This window comes from Ornithodoros turicata, chromosome 10 (genome assembly GCF_037126465.1).
Source record: "Ornithodoros turicata isolate Travis chromosome 10, ASM3712646v1, whole genome shotgun sequence".
NCBI lineage: Eukaryota > Metazoa > Arthropoda > Arachnida > Ixodida > Argasidae > Ornithodoros > Ornithodoros turicata.
Window position 1 is genome coordinate 13,913,250 of NC_088210.1, and position 20,541 is coordinate 13,933,790.

Here is a 20,541-nt window from a genome sequence, read left to right on the forward strand (position 1 = left end):
ATTTATGACAGTTTTCTCACAGCAACGAAATGCAAGAGCGATAGCGCAGAGAATGCATGCGTGAACAGTAGTTTAGGGGGCCCGATAACGCATAGGCCCTCTTGGCACGTTGAAAGTATGTCACGTCTGCGATATCAGACCGTCCTCAACGGAGACGTTTTTCTTCGGAATGTGAAGCTTTGGAGCTCGCTCTTAAATAGTATTTCTCCACGTAATACGCTCCAAATGATCGACGCATTCCAAATGACATCGTTGTCTCTCCTCATTTGTTGAAAAACGGGACGAACACGCCTTTTTGTAACACTCATTTATACGTTTTTATTTTTTTTTTATACGTTGTCGCCTTGAGGAGCGTCCTGTTGGTGGTGGTGATGGTGGTGGTGGTGGTGGTGGTGGTGGTGAAAGTGCTCGCTGTTGTTCGCCTCACAAACGTCACGACTAACGCTGTGGAGGAAATGTGCGTCCTGGGCCGACTTCTAAGGTAACTGTGCCGACCACACCACACCACCACCACACACCACATGACGTGCTCCTACGCAACCATCATCCTGAATGACATAGTTCTCTACCCTGATTGGTTGAAAATGGGAGGCGTACGCCCATTTGTGGCACTATGCGGTTACGTTAATTGTCACGCAAAGGCGTACACCCCGCACTTTCCACAAATAAGGAGTGACAGGGTGTAGTTATGTTATGTGACATATGGTCGGCACAGTTCCCTTAGAAGTCGGCCCAGGACGCACATTCCCCCAGGGCGTCAGTAGTGACGTTGCCCACCTTTGTGCAGCCGACAACGGCGAGCCCTTTTACGAGCACCACCACCACCACCACCTAGTTATGTTTTATGAGTGGTCCAACTAGCATCTGCTGCGCACCAGAGCAGTACACTCTTAAAAATGAACTTCACCTCATAGCACGCTCTTAGCCAACCATAATCTCGAATGATATCGTTATCTGACCTGATTTGTTGAAAACGAGAGGCGTACGCCTTTTTTGCGACAATTATGAACAGCATAAGTGTCACAAAAAAGGCGTACGCCTCCCGTTTTCAACAAATCATGTCAGATAACGATATCATTTGAGATTATGGTTGGCTAGGAGCGTGCTATGAGGTGAAGTTCATTTTTAAGAGTGTAGCCCCAGTTTGCCAACCCCGTGAGACAGCGACAGCAAATTTGTTCTCAGTGAGATAGTACTTACAGAGCACCCTGGGATACGGGAAACCCTGCAAATCATCGACTATATCTCCCGTATCTCCCGTTCGGAACATTCTCTCGCGCATTTCTCACGCACATCTTTTGTCTTACCTTTGAATATTGGAAATATATTTTTCCAAATGGTGAGGCATCCACTGCGGTAATACTGACCCATGGCCAGCTCGAGATAAAAGAGAGGTAGACCTCCAAACATGAGCATCACTGTGTAAGGGATCAGGAACGCTCCTGGAAGTGAAAGAAGACGGAACTATGAGAGTTTCGTAAGGCGACGTAAAGTTTGAAACAGAGATACAGACGGGAGAGAGAGAGAGATGAAAGAGTTCAATCACCATCATCATCAAAATAAGGTTGTAGTCCTATTTTGATCGTGATATTGAATTCCCCAGAATACTCCGGCGGAAGATGTGCAAAACGTCATAGCTTTCGGCTGCCAAGATACACAAAGCCTGCTGAATGCCTCCTCTCACTCCTTCGCAGGTAGGCATTTGAAGTCAGCCAATCGCTGCAGCCAGCACAAGATGTCAGCTAGTCGCCGGAGACGATTTTGAAACACAGGCTTGCTGTGGCTACCAGTGACTGCCCATGCGGTTGATGGCGGCTCGTTTCCATAGCTACGGCCGCTGAAAGTACGGTCGTGATTGGCGGACTCGTAATAGTCACGTCATAATAGCGATAGGGCTTTTCTCTAGGTGGTTTTGCAAGTGAGCGCGAGCGCTCAACGTCACGTCTTTCCGTGCTATTCTGACCACGAGGAATATCCCGTGGGTCGGCAGCGAGATATTCCGCAGCAGACGACAGAGACGACGGTGTCGTCTGCTATCCTCTGCTGCTATATCTGCTGTCGTCTGCCGACTGTGTCGTCGTGCGCGGCATGTAGGAATTCTCAATATAAGACACGCCGGAACTTCCGCCCCGTGAACCGCTTTTTTGCATTTTCTTCCAGTAGAATATTCCGAAAGGGACATTGCTCGTATGAATACACGGTAAGACAACCGGAGAGAGACTGAAGCAAGCACGGAATAATACCAGGCCGCCGAAAGGAGACGAGGAAAGACGGACCGAAATGAGGCGCGTCACGTGATACCGTCGCGGACAGACATTTTCTTTGAGACAAGAAAATACATCGGAGGTCAATTCAGGGAGTAACGGAGGTTAGAACGTGCGGCGATGGGTCTTCACAACTCCAACGACGTTTAATAACATTCTCACTGCTTCTGCACGGCCACTGCCTCGCACGCGTGAATGGAGCGCGCGAGACGCAGGCACGTTTGCATAAGCGATCCATAAACCGCGGTCCATAGGCACGTAAGCGGTAAGAAGCTGCGCATGCAGCGACGCGAAGTTGGAAGCGAAATATTCCGAGACCTTATTTCCGGAAAGAACTGAACGGACCCCGATGTGTAGAAGCTTCACTGACGTGCGCGCTCCGCTCAGTCTTTTTGTGTGCGTTGGCGTTTGTTAGATTGGAGAAATAATGCGTATTGTTTACCAAGGGCTCGGCGGGAAGTACAGGGAACAAGCTACGAAACCGTAGCTTTGCGAGGCTTGACCCATCGCCCCTCGCATTTCACATGCAGAGAAAAACTCGGTTCAGATATGATACAGTAATAATTGGTCATTAAATGGAAATTACAGCGCGCTTAAGTTACGGGTCGCTAAGCTATTTATTTGACTGGCAGCTTATAGCGTCGGCTCCAGTTAGCTCCACCCACACTCTAAGAAAAAAAGGAGTACTTTTACTCCTTTTGGGAACTAAATGCATTGCCACAAAAAATAGTCCCTTTCGGGAGTAAATGCACGGGAGTAAATGAATGTCATAGAGTGGAGACTGCATTTCACGCGCTGTTGTAAGAGTCTCAAGCACATAATTCGTGTCCGTGCATGAAAATACTTTGAAGCAAACCGTCAACCGCGATCTATCGAGTGATATAAAATCTTGCGCCATACATAGGGCACAACTTGCGAAGAAAGATGCGCTAACTGTTTCCTACTCTGGGTGGCTGGAAAATTGCTACGTTGGCTGAGTTATATAGCCTTATGCCCTTCAAATTGACCAAGGGCGCATATTTACGTAGACTGTTGCATTCAGGAGACCATTCGCGAAGTTCAGTGACAATTTGCAGTCCTGGGGAGTAAATGTCGGGACTAAATGTCGGGTTAGGAGACTAAAATGGGGAGTAATTGCAGACTAGGGGAGTAGAAGGTGCAATTACTCCCCGTTTTGCTCCTTTTTTCTTAGAGTACAGGTGCCCCGAGCTTAGCGGGAACCACCGTTACCGTACCACCGTCAAGTGACTGAAGCCGCCATATTGTGACCCAGACTTTCCCGGTAGTTTTTCTAGTGTCGATACCAAATAAAGGCTTCTATACAATGAGTGAATAAAACGATTTAAGACAACGTTGTGTCGTGTGGCGTGCTGTTTGCTGTTCCGGTGGAACCTCTAAAACGTTTCTAAACTGTTTAAACCGACCGTGAAACATCCTGGCCGTTCTGGCTATGCCAGCTGCGGCTTAGATGGGACTCGGATTGGATTCGTAGCACACTACCATCCGCTATGAGATAACTTTAGAGCACAATATCTCCGGATAAGCTCTACTTCGGCCCAGATTTGGGTGCGGTATTTTTTTATGCTGCTAACAATGGGTCAGCAAATGGCTGCCGCCTGAGCATAGCCTCCTATAAGAACACCCTACACTAGATATAGGAGGCTATAGCCGGAGTTTCACGCGCCGAGTAGGAAGACATGCATGGGAAAATTGCAACTTATAGGCCCACATAACTACATGGGTCCGTATGTAGACCCCAAACTTCGAACGGGATGCGTCTTTTCTGTCTCGCGGTGCGCGCTCGGTTTCGGGCGATCTGCGTGGTAAATTCTGGCCACGGATATCTTTAAATGAAAACCATTACGTGAACGTGTTTTGATGACGTAAATTACACGGTGGCCCCCTACTCTACATGGCAGTTTATTCCCACGATTTATCCGTGCATTATACATCGGCTCAGTGACAACGCTAACACTTCGTTATAATTGGCCAGCAGCACGATGGCACATTTGCCAATCTACGGGTTTTACTGCAATAATGTTCGACCAAACTAATCAGTAAGACCGAAGGACGCTACATTGTATATGTGCATATTGTATTGTTTCCCAGACTACAAGAATGGAGCAGCCAGTCCGACACCGTCGGGGTTCCAAACAACAACAACGACAATAGCAACTTTATTTAAATGACGATGAGTCGAGAGTTTCATCGCCGGGGGCGATACGCCACCCTACTGCGCATTTTTATATTCCCCCCTCATCCCATCTAATGTACCTTACAAAATGACGACCGGAAGTATAGCAATCGCATTGTTTACAAACGGATTGGACGCCAGTCATGGGCGCCGCCATTTTTAAGGTCACGTGCATGATGATGACGTTTCCGGTTTGCAACTGTAAATGTAATGTAACATGTTTCTCTTTCCGACATACGTTCGGTCCCCTTTTGCGAGGACACATAAAAATGTTTGCTGCCGATATGGCGGGGATGCCACTCGGGGAACCATACCTCTTGCTGGGCCGACTTCAGATCAATTCAATAGACATCTCCCTGTTTGTAAACAAATGACGTCATAGTGTTCGACAGCGCCACCAATTTGGTAGAGTTGAACTACGCTCCAAGCTTTGGGGGCGAACAAGGTTGCGCCCGAAAGCCACGGTCTTGGGAGGGATTACGATGGTCCCTGAAAGGGACGCGACCTTCGATACTACTTTTCTTTCAATAGGTGGCAGCGAACAAGTGTCGATTCGTGAAACCCAGCCCTCCCCTTCCGATTTGTTTCGGTTTCAGTCTCTCTACCAACGTCATGATGACGTTTCTCCGGTAGAGGTCCTGTTCACTTTTTATCTTTATGGTGCCGATGAAGAACCGTGGTCTTAGTCACTTCAATACAGCAACTGTGCGGGCATTTGTCTAAGGCGTCTGAGCCATCAGTGTAAAGGAGTCAGGACCCTTAGAAGACACTTAGACAGCACAGCCGGTGCCAGGATTCGAACCCGTGCCCTGGCACCGGTGTAACGGCTGGGTGGCAACCGTGGGACGATCGAGGCGGATTTAATACCAGTCAGGAAAACCATTCGATTGGCCATATACTGAGAGTCGCTGCTTTTGTCAGTAAGACGTTATTAAGTTAAGGAGTGGAAAAGGACGGTTCCCTTTTTCGTTGGGGAGATTGTAGGCCACGACAAATTCAATGTCGATGTCACGAAGCGTGAAATTCATTTTTGGCAGATTTTGCGGCTGGCGGGACAGTGAAAGAATAGATGCAGCGGCGCGACGATGTATTACCATATTTTTAGGGTGAAAACTGCAGAGAGATAAAAGGAAAAAAAAAATACCAGTCGCGGTTGCCCAGCTTAGTATTTTGCGCGACATACAGGACCAGTTAAGTCATATGGGGATACACTCTTAAAAATGAACTTCACCGCATAGCACGCACCTAGTCAACCATAATCTCGATGATATCGTTATCTGCCTTGATTTGTTGAAAACGGGAGGCTTACGCCTTATTAGTGACAGTTATGAAAAGCGTAAGTGTCACAAAAAAGGCGTACGCCTCCCGTTTTCAACAAATCAGGGGAAATAACGATGTCATTCGAGATGGCGGTTGGCTAGGAGCGTGCTATGCGGTGAAGTTCATTTTTAAGAGTGTGGAATAGAACAACAACAACAACATAGATGAATGGATGATGATGATGATGTGGGATGTTTCCCTGCGTTGAGTTCAGGACCCTACCCCATTCCAAAAAGGAATACAACCCGGCAGGGATTCATCTCATTTGCGAATTCGTAGTGGCAATATATTTTGTGATAGCACTGCGCTGCAAACTAGCAGTCTTATTTTTGTAACGAGTTACCATTAGGAATTTTATCATATATTGTTGGCTTTTATTATCTGTTGTCACTATCTCTGTTCTTTATCGCTCGTACCTCCAGTGTCGCGGGGGGGGGGGGGGGGGGAGCTCGAATGGTGGAACAGAGAGGCGGAATATGTAAAGTTAAAATAACGTGGAACAGACTTATACGTAACTCAAGCGATCTATTCACTTTTAAGTTAACCCTGTTCATCTCTATTCATGTTGCTCTGCCTTAACGCTTTACGGACCAACTTGGTATCGTACAAATACTTTTGAAAGTCACTATTTCATAGCGTAGCCTAAACACTTTTTGGGAGTAACTTGTACTCATTTCTCAGCTTGCTCTTAAAATACTCCCTTCCACAGATTTTTTTTTTTTTTTGTAGGTCTAACAAGGTCCACAAAACCGATTCACCTACAGATGTCTGTTTCTATTACTCACATAGAGAAATATTAGTAATTGCCTACCAATCTAACGTCATAAATCGAATCTGTATGTCATATTTATATTCATATAACTCACTCGATGCACTGCCCGCAACCCGTGTCTTTTTATTACGCCTACTCTCTGCACGCAGAAAGTTCTCCGTTCACAAAAAGCGCGAGAGAGCGCTCATAATTTGCCGCAATAATTTATGGAAGCCCCTCTACTATCAGTGCCGGAGTCGAAGCAAACCAAAAGGCTGTACTAGAAAAATAAAATAAAAATCCGTTCGGAACTGCGTGAAGCACTCTTTATGTCCAGCGTCGTGTATATAAACGCTTTGGCGTGGGTATACTGAGCAACAACAAATGCATTATATTGTTGATAACATGGTGTGTTTTCACCAATGTACTCTTACTACGACTATACGTATAGGATATTCTACCAATCAGATTATTGTAGCTACACACACACAATGTCTAGCTATCAGATAAACTTTGGCTTCACATGAAAATGCGTAGCCACGAACGGGCGCACACTACCTCGCCCACTATCGCCTATAGGTCGATTAGCTCTCGCATTTGCCTTCTCTCCCGTTTGTTGTTTCGCTGTGTAAACCACTTTCGGTGCTCCGAGCTCATTTCATCCTTTTGGATGGAAACAAAGACGGGCCTGTTTTCCTCCTCTTTTCGATTCCCGAATTAGATTCTGACAATCTTTTGCCCGCGATTGCAGCGGGTGCACACCAAGAAAAAGAAAAAAGAAAAAAAAAAGTTCTTTCGCTGATGTAAAATAAGTATCGCCGACAACTCTCTTCTCCCCCCCCCCTCCTTCCTGCTGTCCTCTCTCCACTGGCTTTTTAACTTGTTTGTAAGTTACACCTTTTTACTTGCGTGAATATTAAGGTGGAGGTACCTTTTTAGCATAATCAGATATTTTTAATTTACCACAATTACATTTGCCTCCTTCGTTTTGATGCATTATGGCCTGAGTAGCTGATGCGCCTCTAAAACCTTAATCATCATCATCATCATCATCATCTCCACCTGTTCACGTCTGTACGCCGCTGATGGCCATAGATGCTTCGCGGCAATAACACGAAAAAAAAAAGACTTCTCCCTTATGTAGCAATACAAAAGGAACGGGAACGGCGTTTCGGGGCGTCCTGCCATCGGTTACCTCGAAAGATCACCCGCTATGATTGGGTAAATCGTTTCAGACAGTCTTGGGTAGTATCTAAGCTACAGGTAACTTGTAACTGCAACTATAGTTGCTTTTTACACTAACTAGTTTCTTTTCTAGAAAAATAACTCCTAATTGTAACTAGTTACAACTTTTGGTTAGAGTAACTGCAAAATGTAACCGTAACTAAGTTACTCAGGTATGACAATATTTACCACTCGTCAGTTCCCTGGCGTCGTTTTGCTGAGGCTTCGAGTATACGCTGCCGCTTTTTCCCAACCAGGAATAGACCTCTCCCTGCTTGTAAACAAATGACGTCATATAGTGGTCGACAGCGCCACCAGTTTGGTAGAGTTGAACTACGCTCGAAGCTAGGGGCGAACAAGGTCGCGCCCGAAAGCCACGGTCTTGAGGGGATTACGATGGTCCCTGAAAGGAACGCGACCTTCGGTCCTACTTTTCTTTCAATAGGAGGCAGCGATCAAGTGCCAATTCGTGGAACCCAACCCTCCCGTTCCGATTTGTTTCGGTTTCAGTCTGTCTACCAACGTCATGATGACGTTTCTCGGGTAGAGGTTTATTCCACGAATACTGTCACCTCATACGCATCCAGGATGGCCTAAGACTAACTCACACCTGCTGCGTCGGCCCAGGACGCACATTCCCCCAGGGCGTGAGTCGTGACGTTGCCCACATACGTGAGGCCGACAACGGCAAGCCCTATCACCACCACCACCACACCTGCTGCGTGGGAAATCCTCCGCTTATAACATGGTATAAGTATGGTATAGGCCAGTACAAATGCAAAATCGAATCGAATAGAACAGAAGTTGTGGGTGATAAGGTTAATAACAATTAAAAAAAGGGGATTTGACAAGCCTACGACCATTTTCAATTTGTACCTCTGTCCTAGAGCATTCAGCCTGTGAAATATGAAGTTGAAAAATCGTTCAAATAGCGGGAATATTCTATATTCATCACGGCCGTTAAAGGTGGTGTCCGCGGGTAATACGGAATTCTAAAGTTAACGTGATACCCGCTTGAAGATGCCTTCCAAGAACAAAACACCAGAAAAGTTTCGCAAAATTCGTTCGTGCTTTTTTCATAAAACATCAAAAACATCGAATTCGAAACCAACTTCCACAATCCGGTTGAAACGGCCCTTCCCTGCTTCGCCTCCTCCGGTGACGTAATAGACCTCTACCAAAGAAACGTAACCGTGACGCAATCATGACGTTGGTAGACATAGCGAAACCGAAACGGCGAAGGTCACGGTTCACGAAGGTCAAGGTCGACATGCGCTGTGTTCGACATGCTTACGCGGTCATGAGGTACGAGTTGCAATGCGTTCTTGTCCTCCACTACCACACTCTTAAAAATGAACTTCACCACATAGCACGCTCCTTGTCAACCACCATCCCGAACGACAACGTTCTCGCCCCTGATTTGTTGAAAACGGGGGGAGGAGCCTATTTTGTGCCCATTATGCACAGCACAAAATAGGCTCCTCCTCCCGTTTTCAACAAATCAGGGGCGAGAACGTTGTCATTCGGGATGGTGGTTGGCTAGGAGCGTGCTATGTGGTGAAGTTCATTTTTAAGAGTGCAGGCTGCTGCTTAGGAGAAAGACAGGAAGTCAACCGCTGATTCCACCGCAGCCAGGACAACATCGCCATGTGAATCAGTTTGACTAGCCCGGACATCCGAAGCAATAACAACGACAATAAATGACGCAACAGTGATGATGACATGGGATGCTTCCCGCGTGGCAGTGATACGTGTGACTCCTCCAAGGCCGCATATACAAGACCTCAGAACGTGTATACTATAGGGCAGACATTTTTTAAAAAGTCGCCTGTATTTCAACAGTAAAGTCTTAGTCTAGCTCTATATACATAGGTGCGATGGCGACAGTGAAATGCCATAACGTTCGCTCAATTTCGAAGGAACAGTGCGTCGTTCGGAAAAAAAAAAAAAAGAATGTCAAGGAAATCATCTTGCGTCTCTACCTTCGGTTTCCACTGAAACGATCCTCGCCATCACCAATATCACCACTGAGAAGATGATTCATTGATTGGAAGAAAGAAAAAAATGGGGACCACTGAGAAGACATTTTTTTATGCCCGTATATGTCTTGCACACATCTTAATTGAACGTGATGCATAATGTAAAACCCCGAGACTAGGGAACACGAAAGGACAGACACAAACACGAATTTTTTAATTGAACGTGTCTTCCCATTTCGCCTGTTCCCTCTTTTACTAATCATTTTTAGCCGATTATCTGTCAATTCCTTTGCATGTTCGATAACCTCGAACTGCACGGGGTCCCATTTCGCCTAATTTATGCGGCAGGCAGCCCCATTTCGCCTATCCATGTCACGAAAAGAATGAAGGTGGCTCCTTGGCACACAGAGTCAGCATTAACAGGATTCTTTATTACAGATTTATTATTAACAAGTTTATTAGTTATGTTACTATAAAGGAAAGGGAATTCACCGAGAGCCATGCAGCACTGTACACGCCACAGAAGAACATGCAACAAACGAGGACAGTCGGACTGGCTTCAGCTGCGCAACCTGAAAGTTGTATGGTACAATACAGTCAAACTCCTTTACAACGAAACTCAGGGGACAGCAAAAAAAAATTCGCAGTAAAGGTATTTTCGTTAAAAAGGATGCCCATTATTGGACCTATAGGGCTCCAGCGGGACCGCAAAAAAAATTGCTGTAGTGGTATTTTCGTTAAAAAGGTGTTCGCTATAAAGGAGTTTGACTGTATTCGTGAAGAGTCGCAATAGCCGAAAGCGAAGAATCGGCTGCCCTCAAAGCTCGTCGCAATCTATGCCTCCAGTTTTCGAACGATTTTGCCCATAGAAATACTTCTGGCACAGAAAATAGGTTCATTCTAGTTGCTTTATTTGCTTTGCTAGTTGCTTTAGAAATGCGCCTACGCATAAATTACCGCGCTGTGGTCAATGTGTATGTTGAAACGCGACGAGTAATGAGAAGGAAGCATCTCTTCTAAACCTGCAGGGCGACTATACTACAAAATGATGTTGAAAAAGAGGAAAAAGAAAAACACTGCAAGAAGCCTCCCATATTTTGAGAAGACCTTGTGAGCTGACTTGAGAAGACCTTGAGTACACTCTGAAAAATGAACTTCCCCTCATAGCACGCTCCTAGCCAACCATTATCTCGAATGATATCGTTATCTGCCCTGATTTGTTGAAAACGGGGGGCGTACGCCTTTTTTGTGACACTTATGCTGTTCATAATTGTCACAGAAAAGGCGTACGCCTTCCGTTTTCAACAAATCAGGGCAGATAACGATATCATTCGAGATGATGGTTTGCTAGGAGCGTGCTGTGCGGTGAAGTTCATTTTTAAGAGCGTACTACAAAAAATGTTTTTTAGACGCTACATTAGCACAAAATGCGATTCTCTGACTTGCACGAAAAACGTGTGTCTGTGCGAGTGATTTTACATAAGATCCCATTCCCTGTCCAGTCTGGTCCAGTCTGTTGTGGAACCAGTCATCTTCTTACCTTTTATCTTCAACATTCATCCATCCATCTATCCATTCATCGATCATCGACAGCATTTGATTCGATAATAATCGGCTCGTATCAGTGATCAGAGGCGGGCATTTGTGGTTCCTGCTTGTTCTTGCTCACTCACTCAAGTTCACGGACTTCCCGCTTGCAGCGTTCTGTTTGTTCACTCATGCTCAACTCACTCGCCACACTGAGCATGAGAGAGCATGAATGAGCATGCTCATGAGTTAGTTTTGCCAAGGAATGATATCGCCCACACCTTGATCTCGAAATGTAAAGGGTCCCTGCTTTGGACAATATGTATAGCGCTGTCGACTGATGAGCACATTCAATTCATGCATACGTCAATCACTTTCCGGGCGGGGCGGATAGTGTATCGTATCGGTACGTATCGGTATCGTATGTATCGGTACATTCTTAGAAATGGATTTCACTGCATATAGTACGCAGCTAGCCAACCATCATATCGAATGATATCGTTATCTGCCCTGGGGGCTTAATCACTTGCACACGTTAGGAGCTAACGAGAGGCGGGGCACTCGTCGAGAAGTGCACGTGATAAAACACGTCTCCATGTGTACCAAGCACCAGAAAAAAAAAGAAAAAAAGAAAGAGAAACAAAAGAGTGTGTGTGAGAACGAGCGAGTAGAAAAAGAGAAGACGAATTGATGTCTCTGGTCTATGTTTGACACTTTAAACAGAACCATACGAACAGAATTTCAACGCATATTGAAAATTTTCAATATTTCAACGCAACGGAGACGGAGCCCATTTTGTGCCATTATGTACGGCAAAATGGCACAAAATAGACTCCGCCATCCGTTTTCAACAAATCAGGGGCGAGAACGTTGTCATTCGGGATGACGGTTGGCTAGAAGGGTGCTATGTGGTGAAGTTCATTTTTAGGAGTGTAGGGGTGGGTGGCCGCCCGTTCAGTGTGTCAAAGGTACTCGGGCCATGGCATCTCAGCGTAATGCATCGGGCGTTCTCCGCTGTTGCGAAAATTTTCCGGGACATTGGTGCAGACACAAAGTTTGGAAATTTTCGGTGTTCGTAGGTTTTTGCGGTTGAATGTGTTTATGGCAACACTGTGCTCGTAATCGTTTTTGTCGGAATCGTCACACCATCATCATCATCGTCATCGTTTCAAGAGTTTTTCACCAACGTATAACTTGTGCAAGTGATGAGGAGTTGCTGGTCTCACACTACTGAAGCCGAAATCTCCATTTTATTTTTCCTTCAAATCAATCAATCAATCATGTTTTAAGAGTGTGGGGCCAGTGGGAGAATTTCGTAGCAAAGTAAGAGAAACCAGACATGGTAGGAACGCATCGTATTGCAAGCTGTAAAACTCTTTTCTCATTGATGACATGAGGCTCAAGTTTTTGGCGTCATCAGCATACCCCGGCTGCACAAAAAGTCATCCAAATACACGATGATGATGATGATGATGATGATGATGATGATGATGATGATGATGATGGTGACGATGATGATAACGTGGGACGTTTCACCGCTGCGGTATCCTACCCCGTCACACGTGAGTCATTAGGAGTGAGGAGGAAATGAAGTGGGAGCGAGCGAAGTACTTCATAGGACTAAAAAAAAGTGCCTCGAGTTCACAGTACAGTAAAAAAGAAGTGAGGAAAAAAGCAGAAAGAAACAAGCGCTTCGGAGCAAACGGGTGGTCTTCAAGAACTTCCCAGATGGCGCGTATTCACACGGGGGACGTCCCTGCGGAATATTCTAATCGAATATCCAATCAAGGTAGATTTCTATGGTTTCTAGTGCTTATTAAGGCTAGTTGCTCGGTGTACTTCAGAAGATTCTCGAAGATTCTCGACTCGCATTTCGTACTTCGCTCAGTTTTGTGATCACTTACAGAACAAAGATGCCTCAAACGACAATTCTAATGTCACGAAGCGCTACAAAAGTATATACAGTAAACCCTCGTTATAGCGAAGTCAACGAAACTGGGTTGAAATTCGATATAAGCGGCAGTTCGATATAAGTGGAAATCTCGCCAAAACAGTGACGGTACAGGCTGGGAAGCGCATGGATCACACACCGTTGCGGGAGTCTTTAAAACAGCATTCACACAAGGAAGGAAATCATTGTGGATGTGCACCTCGGAAGCCTTTAAACATGGCACGTTTCGACCGAGGCCCCATTAAAACGCCGAAGAAAACTATTTCGTCATAACAAGAGCTCCCTATATGTTTAAAATCGATATATTCAGGAATATTTCGTCTGCTTTGAGCCCTTCTATACCTTCTACGCGATTTTCCTGCAAGCCGCGGTTAGCCGAGAAAACTCGCTATTATACCAGATTCAACCGCAGGTGCAAGGTATAAACACGGGGACATACACACTTAAAAATGAACTTCACCGCATAGCACGCTCCTAGCCAACCATCATCTCGAATGATGTCGTTATCTGCCCTGATTTGTTGAAAACGGGAGGCGTACGCCTTTTTTGTGACAATTATGAACAGCATAAGTGTCACAAAATAGGCTCCGCCCCACGTTTTCAACAAATCAGGGACGAGAACGTTGTCATTCGGAATGTTGGTTGGCAAGGAGCGTGCTATGTGGTGAAACTCATTTTTAAGAGTGTAGCAGTTACGCCGTACACTCTTAAAAATGAACTTCACCGCATAGCACGCTCCTAGCCTAAATCAGGGCAGATAACGATATCATTCGAGATTATGGTTGGCTAGGAGCGTGCTATGCGGTGAAGTTCATTTTTAAGAGTGTACGTAACAGGTTCGTAAGAGGATCCTCCATGTTGTGCACGGTTGGAAAAACAAGAAGGGAGGCTGCGCCTTAAAAATAACGTCTGACTTTAAATAATATGACTGCGTTACGAAATAAACATTCGCAAAAGAAGCTCGCGTCGTGCTGTGCTGAGACAGACCGTCGAGCAAAAATTACACGCTGTCTTGTTAGATGCCCTTGAAGAGTGACGAGTTGCAGGCCCAAAACTTTTCCCTCGCCGATCTGACGCGTCCCATCCGCGCTATGCGGAAACTCCTGGAATCGTATATGTACTGCGTGTTGTGACATCGTACCTGTTCCGTACTTCGAGACGTCACGCTGGTGGTAGAACTTTACCCCTTCGCTGAGACATTGTACGTTATACTTCTAATTAAACATTTTAGCACAGCGCCGCGCACAGTAGTGTATAATTAGGGCCTGACTTTTTAGGGTTAAACCCGTATCCGCCCGATATTTACCCCCCGAACGAAATCTGTAAAATTCGGGTTTAACCCGAATCTACCCGAAAACATCCGGGTCGCGTGGCACACTCATAAGCGTGCATTAAAATTAAGTTTGATAACATTGCTAAACATTAGTTCCGTGTTAAGACAAAGTTTTATTAAACAAAAAAAAAATCACCCGAATACACCCGAATTCCTGATGACAGAATATGCCGTAACGGGATTTAACCCGAATACACCCAAATTTTCGAATGAAAAATATCACCCGATATTTACCCCCCGAATTTGGCCAAAAATAAAACCCGAAAAAGTCAGGCGCTATGTATAATGCAGCGCGATGACGATGACGACGTCTCACTATCGAATTCGTACAGAATCGAAAACAGAACTTCACCACATAGCACGCTTCTAGCCAACCATCATACCGAATGATATCATTCTGCGCATTGATTTGTTGAAAATGGGAGGAGGCGCCTATCTGGGACAGATTAACTTGTCCTAGGGACAAGATAATCTGTCCCAGATAGGCGCCTCCCCCCTGTTTTGAACAAATCATGACACAGAATGATATCATTCGGTATGATGGTTGGCTACACTCTTAAAAATGAACTTCACCGCATAGCACGATCCTAGCCAACCACTATCTCGAATGATGTCGTTATCTGCCCTGATTTGTTGAAAACGGGAGGCGTACGCCTTTTTTTGTGACAATTATGAACAGCATAAGTGTCACAAAAAAGGCGTACGCCTCCCGTTTTCAACAAATCCGGGCATATAACAATATCATTCGAGATAATGGTTGGCTAGGAGCGTGCTATGCGGTGAAACTCAGTTTTAAGAGTGTAGGAGCGTGCTATGTGGTGAAGTTCTGTTTTAACAGTGTAGGGTATAAAACAAGTTAACACTCCATTCTCTTTCGCAAACGTTAATTGGTGAAGTGGTGAATGTTTCAGTGACAACAACTCCGTTTAGTGAGGCAGAGCTACACCTTAAATCAAGTTAAGGGACCGTTTATCTCGGTTCAAACGTTAATCGGCGTTGTTATAGAACCGGGCCGGTCCCTCGTTTATATAGGTCAAGTAGCTTTCTTCTTCTTCTTCTTCTTGCCATCCTTCTCCTCCTGATATTTCCGAATTGATATATTTTGACTGCAGTGCGCTGTTGACGTTTTAGGACCGGAATGCATTCTTCTGGTCCACCTGTTCATCTCACGTGTTACACCGGTTAATTTTGTCGAAAAGACGTCTATAGCATTAACGGTATAGCCCTCATATGTACATCTTTGCATATTGGATTGGCACGAATCGACGGGACAAAAGAGACGAACGGTAGGACAAAAGGCGCTATTCTACCAACTGAAATTTTATTGCGCGCACATAATGTTTTTAAAACACCGTGTGATTCAGGAAGCGAGGGCGACCGGTTGTGTATCTGGCCACCTCGCAATGGGATAGTGATAATGAGGGGGAGCCCCGGCTTTTCAAATGTGCGCGTCCTCTATACGAGCCCTCGTGTGATCTGTTGCGAAACAACCCTGTGGCTTCTCCAAACAAGGGGTTGCAGTCGCTATCTTTGCAGCGCGCAGGCGGGTGAGATATGCTATCAGTGCCCGGTGACCTTTCATGTTCCCGCAGTCGCACGTTAACGCACCCTATGTATAAAATAAAAAACAAAATGAAAAAGTGATAATGATAAAAAATACAGCACTAATAAATAGCAATACAAGGATTGACTGATTGATTGATTTTTAAAAGAAAAAAAATTGAGATGTTAGTCTCGAGCCACTCGGGACTGCCTACACCCAATGCGTAGATATATTCCAAATTATTATTACTGTTATTATTATGCGATAGCAACCCGCGTTTTGATTCGAGTTCGACAAACACCGAATGTCTACTCCTCTCCAGTTTTACTTGTAAAACTGTTCTTCGTTCATTTCATTAAATTCCTTCTGCCATTCGCTATACCAAGTCGTTTGCGGACACTATACTGTGAGCACATTGTGAGGTATATTAAGTATGTGCTGCAATAAATTCGCAGTTGGAATGGAGCACATTAGATTTGCAAAAACCGACGTTTCCGCTACATTAAACAAACCAGCTACTACACTCTTAAAAATGAACTTCACCGCATAGCACGCTCCTAGCCAACCATAATCTCGAATGATATCGTTATCTGCCCTGATTAGTTGAAAACGAGGGCGTACGCCTTTTTTGTGACACTTATGCTGTTCATAATTGTCACAAAAAAGGCGTACGCCTCCCGTTTTCAACAAATCATGGCACATAACGATATCATTCGAGATAATGGTTGGCTAGGAGCGTGCTATGCGGTGAAGTTCATTTTTAAAAGTGTAGGACAAATGCTAAAAAAGTTCCGTACGTACCTCCTCCATTGCGATAGCAAATGTAGGGAAACCTCCATACGTTCCCGAGGTCGACCGCGAACCCAATGACCGCCAGAAGAAACTCTATCTTCTTGTCCCACTTTTCTCGGCCGTCATCCGTGAGCAGACCCGGTTGCACCATCGGTGCCACAGATGCCACGAGGGTAAGCGCCGCGGGCGCGTGACCCGCCGGTGGGGCTTCCGCCGACGGAGACCGTGCGGCCGGAGTACCCACGGGGGCGCTCGGGGACACCGCTTTCACTTCTCCCTGCTCCATGCTAACTGGAGGGGACACGGCGCTCCCGGTGAGGCCACTGTTTTCCCCCTTTCCCTTCCTCCCGGGGCCGCTCCGGGATCCCCGGAGGACTCTCACGTCTCAGAGGCGTATACCGATTTGGTAGTCTTGGGGGGGAAACTAGGTTACAAGCAACTTCTAACTGTAACTACACTCCAAGGAAAAAAAGGGTGCGAAATGGTGGTCACTTCTATAGTTACCGCCTACGCTCTTAAAAATGAACTTCGCCGCATAGCACGCTCCGAGCAATCATCATCTCGAATGATATCGTTGTCTGCCCTGATTTGTTGAAAACGGAAGGTGTGCGCCTCTTTTTGTGACAATTATGAACAGCATAAGTGTCACAAAAAAGGCCTCCCGTTTTCAACGATATCATTCGATAACGATGCAGATAACGATTCGATGCAGATTCGATGCAGATAACGATATCATTCGAGATGATGGTTGGCTAGGCGCGTGCGATGCGGTGAAGTTCATTTTTAAGAGTGTAGGTCAACATTGCGTCTGATAAAGGGTGTAAAAGGGTGCTAAAAGCAATTATCACACGTATACCCAAATTGCTACAAAAAGGCGTACGCCCCCTCGCTTAGCGGTAACCCTATCATTCGTGGTAACGGCTGGCGGACAACGTGCTATGCGGTGAAGTTCTGTTTTCAGAGTGAGGTAGCAGGTATGGAACCTTTGCACAACATATGCCACAACGATTGCTTCCTAAAAGTTGTAACTATACTCCACCCTTTCTTCTAAGAGTGTAGTTATTTTATTGTATCGGTAACTGTAGTTACAGCTATGGAACAACACTTTGCACTTAGCATATAGCAGTGTTGAATTTAGAAATAAAGAAAAATCTTCCCGGGAACAGCACCGCACCGCAGTTAGCGTTGAATTAGTACACTGTTAAAACAGCACTTCACCGCATAGCACGCTCCCAGCCAACCATCATTCCGAATGATATCATTCTGTGCATTGATTTGTTGAAAATGAGAGGAGGCGCCTATCTGGGACAGATTATCTTGTCCCAGATAGGCGCCTCCCCCCTGTTTTGAACAAATCATGACACAGAATGATATCATTTGGTACACTCTTAAAAATGAACTTCACCGCATAGCACGCCCCTAGCCAACCATTATCTCGAATGATATCGTTATCTGCCCTGATTTGTTGAAAACGGGGGGCGTACGCCATTTCTGTGACACTGATGCTGTTCATAATTGTCACAGAAAAGGCGTACGCCCCCTGTTTTCAACAAACCAGGGCAGATAACGATATCATTCGAGATAATGGTTGGCTAGGAGCGTGCTGTGCTGTGAAGTTCATTTCTAAGAGTGTATGATGGTTGGTTAAGAGCGTGCTATGTGGTGAAGTTCTGTTTTGACAGTGTATTGGTGCGCTGCTCCTATACCGGGTGTCTCAGTTAAATCCCGGGGCTAAATAATTCGCGAACGGCGCCGGTTCACCAATCGAATACCTTTCTTTTTTTACATGTACACTCTTAAAAATGAACTTTACCGCATAGCATGCTCCTAGCCAATCATCATCCAGAAAGGTTATCTGCCCTGATTTGTTGAAACCGGGAGGCGTACGCCATTTTTGTGACACTTATGCTGTTCATAATTGTCACAAAAAAGGCGTACGCCTCCCGTTTTCAACAAATCAGTGCAGATAACGATATCATTCGAGACAATGGTTGGCTAGGAGCGTGCTATGCGGTGAAGTTCATTTTTAAGAGTGTATCTGCCTGATATACCGCCTACACCCTGCGCACCGTGTGAATGAGTGGGAGGCGGTCATTATTTAAACAAAAATTGAAACGAGTTTCGTGAAAAAACAAACAAAGAAACATAACTTCTAAAACAGGGCGCCGTCGGCATTAATATGGGCACTACCCCTTTTGGAACTTTCAGTGGACACCTCTTAGGGCCGGGTCCCATAGCTTTATGCGAGCAGCAGCAGCAAAGCAGCAGCGGTGCGGCAGCAGCAACACGGCAACATGGCAGCAGAGCAGCTTTCTGCTGCCACTGCTCTGCTGCTGGAGGCGTCCCATAGCTTCGTTTTGAATTAGCGGCAGCAGCGGCTTAGGAAACACAAAACATGTTGGCAACTGTGTCATTGTTTACATTTCGCACATTCCGAAGGCGTACGCAGCGGCTAAGCCTTTTAGTGCACACACCTAGGAACGCAATCCTAGGTGAAAGGCGTTTGTGTGAGAGATATATTGTGGATTTGGAGCTCATAAGTGAACTTTGAGATGAGTGTGGTGGTGGTCTGAGCCTCGTATTACCTGACTCTTCGTTGATGTGTAGTCAGTTTCATGACATTCAACGTAGGTTCGTCCTACTGCTGTGCTGTGCAGAACAGTCCTTGCTGTGTTGTGTGGAGATTCTTCTACGGGATCTTGTCGTATAAATATTGCCTCGTTACTATAGTATTCGACATTTTGATTTACGGTGACTGTCAAATGCGTACGTTGCTCTTAGTGAAATAAAACTGTCTAACGAAAACAAAGGCCCCTTCTGCTAGTACTCACTGCTGCCTGTTTTCACAAGGAATGGGTTCATTATCTATCTCTATCGAACCTTTTTTTTGTTGTCTGAACGTTGTCTATCTCCTCTACCCTTTTCAAGGGTCAGTTTCATTTACAACCAGCTAGCAAGGTCTTGGAATACCGACCACAAGAAATTTGTTCGGTTTGGTTTTCACACGGCATGGACGTGAAAGTAATTTGCTTGTACGTTATCAGGTCACGGGTTTTGAAGTACTTTCCATAAAACAAGCGAACATGTAGCTACAACTGGTACACAACATATGTATCACGTAGGTTCGGTCGAACACTTTATTGAACTTTATGAACTGAATTATGTCCTGAAAGCGCACTTCACGCAGTCCCGATGATTGAACACTCGCTCCAAACTACTGGCAATCACAAGCGTATCCAGGTCTTCAGAATCAAATCACAAAACAACCAGAAACAAACCTTCTGCCGTCACTCACCGCCCTGCTAACCCTAAACACCGTCGAACGAAAACAATACCAACCAGCCTCCTGATTGGCTTTCGAGACCGGCTGCTCAGGCTGCAGAGCAACAGGGCAGCACAGCAACCAAAAATTCGGATACGAGAGCAGCAGGGAATTGCTGCAGCTCGGCAGCGCTGCTGCTCTCGCCCAGTGCTATGGGACCGCTCGTGTCGCTGCAGCTCTGCTGCTCCGCTGCTGTTGCTCTGCTGCTGCTGCTCAAATCGAGGCTATGGGACCCCGCCTTTAGAGAAACATCTGCCATCAAAGCGCGGGCCATTTGTTGCGGTAATTAATTGGTTTCGGTTTACATATCTTTGTCGCGGTTTGTCGCGGTGGTAGTGGTA

The 20,541-nt window shown here is 45.6% G+C and overlaps 1 protein-coding gene across 1 annotated transcript in view; it reads right to left on the reverse strand.

The window, feature by feature from the left end:
• LOC135370120 (sodium-dependent serotonin transporter-like) overlaps positions 1 to 17,137 on the reverse strand; it is a 33,749-nt gene extending 16,612 nt beyond the window's left edge. The window contains exons 1-2 of the mRNA XM_064603809.1: positions 16,888 to 17,137; positions 1,308 to 1,442 (exon numbers count right to left, since the gene is read on the reverse strand). Coding sequence (XP_064459879.1) covers positions 1,308 to 1,442; positions 16,888 to 17,029 — 277 coding nt within the window. The 5' untranslated portion in view covers positions 17,030 to 17,137. The remainder of the gene's footprint in view (positions 1 to 1,307; positions 1,443 to 16,887) is intronic.
• Positions 17,138 to 20,541: the final 3,404 nt, after the last annotated feature.